At 52.1% G+C, this 6,557-nt stretch overlaps 2 protein-coding genes across 4 annotated transcripts in view; one reads left to right on the top strand and one right to left on the bottom strand.

The window, feature by feature from the left end:
* Zswim1 (zinc finger SWIM-type containing 1) overlaps nt 1-3,144 on the top strand; it is a 22,624-nt gene extending 19,480 nt beyond the window's left edge. For 2 of the 3 annotated variants that reach the window (XM_013352210.2, XM_005362903.3), the window contains exon 2: nt 690-3,144. In XM_013352210.2, coding sequence (XP_013207664.1) covers nt 831-2,201 — 1,371 coding nt within the window. In that variant the 5' untranslated portion in view covers nt 690-830 and the 3' untranslated portion in view covers nt 2,202-3,144. Of the gene's footprint in view, nt 1-21; nt 115-689 lie in introns of all 3 variants that reach the window. The other variant, XM_026787147.1, reaches the window with a different exon arrangement.
* Nucleotides 3,145-3,821: 677 nt separating this feature from the next.
* On the bottom strand, nt 3,822-4,839 carry Spata25 (spermatogenesis associated 25). The gene is made up of 2 exons (XM_005362901.3): nt 4,785-4,839; nt 3,822-4,408 (listed from the first exon to the last, which is right to left on the bottom strand). The coding sequence occupies exons 1-2, from the start codon at nt 4,837-4,839 to the stop codon at nt 3,822-3,824; spliced, it is 642 nt and encodes a 213-aa protein (XP_005362958.2).
* Between the last annotated feature and the right edge of the window lie 1,718 nt (nt 4,840-6,557).

Here is a 6,557-nt window from a genome sequence, read left to right as displayed (position 1 = left end):
CCTTTACTGTCAATGTGCTAGATCCCCCAGCCCTGAGAGTTCTTAAGACCAGGACCTCATAGTTCAAGATGTCCTTGAGGTGATCTGGCTGCCTCCACCTCTCTGGGATTACAGGTGTGTGTTACCACCCCCAGTCCTCTGGCTTAGGTTTGGGTTTTGGGGTGTGTGTGTGTGTGTGTGTGTGTGTGTGTGTGTGTTGTTGTTGTTGTTGTTGTTGTTGTTGTTGTTAGGGTTTTGTGTTTTAAGACAGGTTCTCTCTTTCCTAAATTGCCTGCACTGGTCTTACACTGGTCCAGCAGACTTTGGCCTGGTGATCCTTCTGCCTTTGCCTTTTAGGTAGCTTGGATCACAAGTGTGCACCATTACACCTGGCTTTGTGCCTGTTTGGGTCCCTGAGAACCTTATATTTCTATGGCTGGCTTGTTATTTACATCTTATATCCAGGGTAACCTCCCCTAGAGAGGCCTTCCCACTTTAGCTAATGTGTCCTGCCAACCCCAACATACTCTCTGACCTGTTTCTCATTTTTGTGGCTTTTATAACCGTTATTCAATGTACCTTCATGGGCTAGTTGTATATCTGCCCCTAGAAGATACATAGTAAATGTTTGATAGATATTGAACTATTGTCCATATAAATAATCAAAGTGCCAGGTCCTCACTGTTTTAAGTGTCTCTCCCTTTCCGTAGGTCCATGTGGAAGAGAATCTAAAACTGCAGTCTAACTTCGGGCATCAGATTCCGTGGCACTTGAGAAATGTAATGTTTTCCGACGGCAGTCCTGCGGAGAAGGCATCCTAGCGTGGGCCTTGGATCCCTCCCTGTTCCTCCATGGCCCTGACAATGATGAACGGACATCTTATTGAGGACTCGAGCCCACCCATGCTGCTGCACCAGGTTAGCAAGACTCCTCAGCTAGATGCCTTCAGCTACCAAAGCTCCTTCATGCAAGACCTCTTTGCTCATTTCCCCGAGGTCTTATTTATACACCGGACCTATAACCCAAGAGGCAAGGTGTTATACACCTTCCTGGTAGATGGACCCCGAGTACAGCTTGAGGGTCCTCTTGCCCGAGTGGTGTACTTTGCTATCCCTACCAATGAAGATGCCAAAGGCCTGGCCCAGATGTTCCAGGTGTTCAAAAAGTTTAACCCAGCCTGGGAACGAGTCTGCACCATCCTGGTGGATCCCCACTTCCTCCTGCTGCCCACCCTGACCATGGAGTTCCCCACCGCTGAGGTCTTGCTCTCAGCCTTCCACATCTGTAAGTTCCTCCAGGGTAAATTCTATCAGCTCTCCCTCGAGCAGCCGGTACAGAGTGTGCTTCTCTCCTCCCTGCAGAGCACCATGTGCTCTGCCACAGCTGGCAACCTGAGGAAGCTGTACACACTCCTGAGCGACTGCATCCCCTCCACCAGGCTACCTGAGCTCCACTCACACTGGCTGCTCAATGACCGCATCTGGCTGGCCCACCGCTGGAGAAGCCGAGCCCAGAGCAACCGATACTTCCAGAGCCTGGAGGTCACAGCCCACATCCTCAGTCAGTTTTTTGGTACTACCCCATTTGAGAAACAAGGCATGGCCTCTGTTTTCCGATACATGCAGCAGAACCCTTCAGACAACACAAGCCTCAGCCTGACTGTGACTCCCAAGGACAATCCTGCGCCTGCAGGCACGAGCCCTGCAAGCGCCAGCTCGGAGCAGTTGGTGGAAGCCCGTATCCAGCACTCCCTCAACGCCATCTGCACAGGGCCAGCCGCCCAGCTCTGCCTAGGTGAGCTCGCCGTGGTCCAGAAATCCATGCACCTCATTGGCTCCGGCTCGGAAAAAGTGAACATACAGATTCTGGAGGATACGCACAACGTGCAGCTCCAGTCCCCTGCCAGCTGCAGCTGCTACTTTAACCAAGCCTTCCACCTGCCCTGCCGCCACATCCTAGCCATGCTCAGCGCCCGCCACCAGGTGCTCCAGCCTGACATGCTGCAGGCTCCGTGGACCTCAGGCTGTGCCACCAGTCTAGACAGCATCCTGGGAAGCAAGTGGAGCGCCGCCCTGGATAAACACCTGGCCGTGACTCTCCTCACGGAGGAGGTAGGCCGGCTCTTGCAGCACTGTAGCCAGGAGGAATTCGAGCGTCGCTACAGCACCCTTCGAGAACTTGCTGACAGCTGGATCGGCCCTTACGAGCAGGTACAGCTCTGATCGCACAGACATACCCAGTCCTGAGCACTGAACCCAGAGCAGCACGTGTGTGAGGCAGACACCAGCACTGCCCTATCCTCACTAGGTCACCTAGGCTGGCCTGGAGCTCAGGATGTAGCTGAGACTGGTCTTGAGCTCCTCCTGGTCCTCTGTCTCCCAAGTGCTGACCACTGCCTCTTATTTTGAGATACTTCACGAGGTTGCCCAGCCTAGTTGTGAACTCACTCTGTGGATAGGCTGGCTTTGAACTTCTGAGCCTCTTGAGTGAGCGGGATTCCAGGCCTGACTTTTGGTCATGTTGCTGCCCTGAAGTGTTCGTGTACATGTGTGCCTTCAGACCGTCCCCTCTGCGCACAGCTGTGCTTCCTCCGCAAGTCCTCGTTCTACTCCAGTCTTCTATCTAGAATGCGGCAAACAGGTGTCAGAAAATGTTTTCTGGCTGGGCGGTGGTGGCACACGCCTTTAATCCCAGCACTCAGGAGGCAGAGGCGGGCGGATCTCCGTGAGTTCAAGGCCATCTTGGTCTGCAGTGCAAGTTCTAGGACAGGCTCCAAAACTACAGAGAGAAACCTTGTCTCAAACAACAAAACAAACAAAAGAAGAAAAAGAAGAAAGAAAATGTTTTCTGTTAAGGGGTCAGTAGTAAACATTTGTGGGCTTTGATGGTCGAATGTGGGCTTTGTTCTACATTCTGGCTTCAGATTTGACAACTTTTTCACAAGGAAAAATATAGCTCAAGAAATTTCTGTAAACAAGGGATTCCTTTAGAGAGATGGGGGGTGATGAGGTTGAAGATTCCATGTTGGTCACTACTGCCCCAGTCATGAGATGGCTCACCTGATGGAGCCTTCCCACAAAGGAAGAGGCTGCTGCAGTGAGTCAGCCAGGTTTCCCAGTTTTTCCCGGCCCACCCTGGGATCAGTAAAGTGAATGTTGTATCCCACACTTGTCCTGTGGTCTGCTTTATACGTGGTCCGTGAGGGGGTGAAAGGAGAACTGGCAAGGCTGTGTGCACAGGGCGGGGCTGTGTGCACAGGGCGGGGCTGTGCGCACAGGGCGGGGCTGTGTGCAGGTGTTGCTTCTGTTCTTTTTACCCTTTTAGGTCTGGTTCTGCTTTGCTAGCTGTGAGACTCCCAGCAGGCAGCTCTCTAAGCCTCCATTTATCTGTGAAGTGGGCGTCCTCACAGGGTGGGTCATGTTAAAGAGGAATGGGTTCATAGGGTTTGCTCAGCCACGTTTCCATCATTTGCCTACAGCCCCGTCTGTCTTCAGGAAGCTGGGACACAAGGCAAGAGGAAAATCCACAACGTCTAGAACTTTAGACAAAAATTTCTCAGGTTCCTTAATACAAAATAAGCATCTACTCTCTAAATAGGGCTTCCTACCTAGGTAACTTCATTTAACCTGGTCAGATCTCTCTGGGTGGCACCTCATGCAGTCGGGGAGGGGGTCCCAACAAAGCAATGCAATTTATCAGGATGGCTCAGTTACCCACACCCTCTTCCCATCCCTGTCATAGCCATCCCCAACCTTATCTGCCCAAAAACCATACGGAGAAGCCACCCTATGCATCTCATGCTATTTCATCTGGCGACAAGCAGGAGTCCCTCCTGGATCTCACTAGAGGCATCTGTCCAGAGGCCATGTGGGCATGTGCCTTTTCCACTGCACCCCTTCCACAGCCCCCTCTGGCTCTGGATGGGCCATCATGTAAGCTTGAGCTGCCCGGATCAGGTCCTCTTCCCGCAGGCCTGGAACAGGCACGGTGGGGATGCCCGCGATCATCATGGCTAGGGTAAGGATGCAGATGTCAGGTTGGGAGCCAGCCTCCTTCCCACCTGCCTCGGAGGACATCGTCAGAACCCCTGGTGACAGCCCACACAGCAGCAGGGGCCGAGGCCTGCTAGGGCCACCCAGGTGGGGAGCTCTGCTTCGGGAACAGGGGTCTGCCCAGCTCAAGGTCTCCAGCTGCCTCATGGGGGGCAATTTGGGGCAGTATCGGTTGTGTTCCTTCCACGGTGTCTCCCAGCTAGCACCCCCAGAGCAGCCCCTGGCTTCAGGCACTGCCAAGGTAGGGCCCCAGACCTGGGCAGCAGGTACCACCTGCTCAGCTTTCTGGCTGAGTGGACCTAATCCACCAGACGCCACCACCACTGGCTCTGCAGAACTATAGAGACCAAGGGACGGACCCGAAGCAGCAGCCCCACCTGCAGAGACAGGAATGAGATGGAATGTTATTCTTGGTCTCTCGGAGGAAGAGGCCCTGAGGGGCAGGGCCTGGGAGCAGGGGCAATCAGAACCAGCCCAAGAGGACTGTCAGAGGTTGGGAATGGAATGTAAGCATTACTCATATCCATAGCTCCAGCCAGTCCCAGTTCTGCAAGTGATGGGGAAATGTTTGTTGAATAAGTGAGCAAGTGGGTAATTAGTAAGTGGCAAGGCCTTTTGGATATCTTCTCTTCCAAGAAAACTTGATTCCACAGTCAGCCCAAAAAATCCAGCAGAACCTCCTCCCCAAAGCCAGGAAGCAACTTCACGTGGGAAGCTGTGGTGTCCCCTCCAGTTCCGGGACCCCCCTCTCACCTTGGCCAGAAGACAGAAGCCCCAGATGAGTTTGTGGAGACAGGAAGTAGGACATGGCTGCCCCAAAGTCCCTCTTTGTGAGGGAACTGCCCTAGTCCTGCCCGACTCTGCAGTTTTCTACAGTGTCACCTCATAGTCCCCTCTGCACCCGGACCCTACCTCACAATACTAGCCTGTTCAATATAGAACATGTATGTCACAATGGGAGGGGTTAGATGGACCAGGGGACACTGGACCAGGATCAGGATGTTCCAGAATCTTCATTCATTATCTTCGTCAGGATCAACTTGGACGGGTGGTTTTGTTTTGCTCTCTTCTGGTGCGGGGACGGAAGCCAGGGCCTTGCAGATGCGAGGACTGAGCGCTGCCTCAGAACCACATTCTACTTGTTTGGTTTCTATTTGGTTTCTATTGTTTGTTTTTTGAGACAGGATCAAACTACAATAGCCCCGGCTGGCCTGGACTTCCTATGGTCTACTTCCCGTGCCGGGCCTGTCTCCTGCTTGTTTGCTGGGATCAAAGGCGTGAAACCACCATGCTCAGCCTGTTTTTGCTTTTGTGTAACTGGCCTCAAATCCTTGATCTTCCTGTCTCAGCCTTCTAGGTGTTGGGAATATAGGTGTGTGCCACCACACCTGGCTTCACCTAGACAGTTTTGTTCCTCAGTATCCTCATCTACAGCCGGGCGGTGCTGGCGCACGCCTTTAATCCCAAGGAGGCAGAGACAGGTGGATCTCAGTGAATTAGAGGTCAGTCTGGTCTACAAAGCAAGTTCCAAGACAGCCAGGACTGCTACACAGAGAAACCTTGTCTTGAAAAACAAAACAAAAAATTCTCATTGGCAAAATGGGGGTGATACTGCCCCCTGCCTCCCCAGGAGTTGTGAGGGTGAAATAAGAGTATCCCTGTGGAGCTAACGATCAGAGATAGAAATAAATGAGGCCAGTGCTTTTGTGCCTTACGGTGTGAATCAAGGTTTTCATTCAATCATCTGCTACCACTCAAACCGAGCATGGGGCACAGGCCTGTGATCTCAGCACTCAGGTGGGAGAGGCAGGAGGTCAGAAATCCAAGGTCATTCTCCACTTTATGACCAGTTTGAAGGCAAACTCTTGGGAGTACAGGTGACCCTCTTGAGTTTTTTCAGGATTTATTTATGTATGTATATGAGAGCTCTATCTGCATGTCTGCGTGACAGAAGAGGGCATGAGCCACCATGTGAGTGCTGGGAATTGAACTCAGGACCTCCGGAAGAGCAGTCAGTGCTCTTAATCACTGAGCCACATCTCCAGCCAGACCCTCTTCTTCTTGTTGTGGTTTAAAATCATTTGCTAGAGTCAGGCATAGTGGCTCACACTTTTAATCCCAGCACTCAGGAGGCAGAGGCAAAGTGGATCTCTGAGCTCGAGGACAGCCTGGTTTACAGAGCAAGTTCCAGGACAGCAAGGACTACAAAGAGAAACCCTGTCTCTAAAATCAATAAACAAATAAATAGTATTGCCGGGCGGTGGTGGCGCACGCCTTTAATCCCAGTACTCGGGAAGCAGAGGCAGGCGGATCTCTGTGAGTTCGAGACCAGCCTGGTCTACAAGAGCTAGTTCCAGGACAGGCTCCAAAACCACAGAGAAACCCTGTCTCGAAAAACCACAAAAAAAAAAAAAAAGAAGTATTTGCTATTTGTCCTTACACAAATATATTCTCACCTGTTGGCTTGTTTTCCCCTGGAAAATGACATGGTTGGTTCAGGTCACTGGTGGCCAGCACAGGCTCTGG

Source organism: Microtus ochrogaster, linkage group LG8 (genome assembly GCF_000317375.1).
Source record: "Microtus ochrogaster isolate Prairie Vole_2 linkage group LG8, MicOch1.0, whole genome shotgun sequence".
Lineage (NCBI taxonomy): Eukaryota > Metazoa > Chordata > Mammalia > Rodentia > Cricetidae > Microtus > Microtus ochrogaster.
The sequence above is the reverse complement of the archived record's forward strand: the minus strand, read 5'-3'. Positions and strand labels throughout refer to the sequence as shown.

What these genes read in the sequence shown, in the direction of transcription:
- Spata25 (XM_005362901.3), bottom strand. Translation starts at nt 4,839, where the DNA reads ATGTCCTACTTCCTGTCTCCACAAACTCATCTGGGGCTTCTGTCTTCT. An exon ending in GCTTCTGTCTTCTGGCCAAG is followed by an intron (nt 4,409 to 4,784) that starts GTGAGAGGGGGG and finishes CTGTCTCTGCAG; the next exon opens with GTGGGGCTGCTGCTTCGGGT.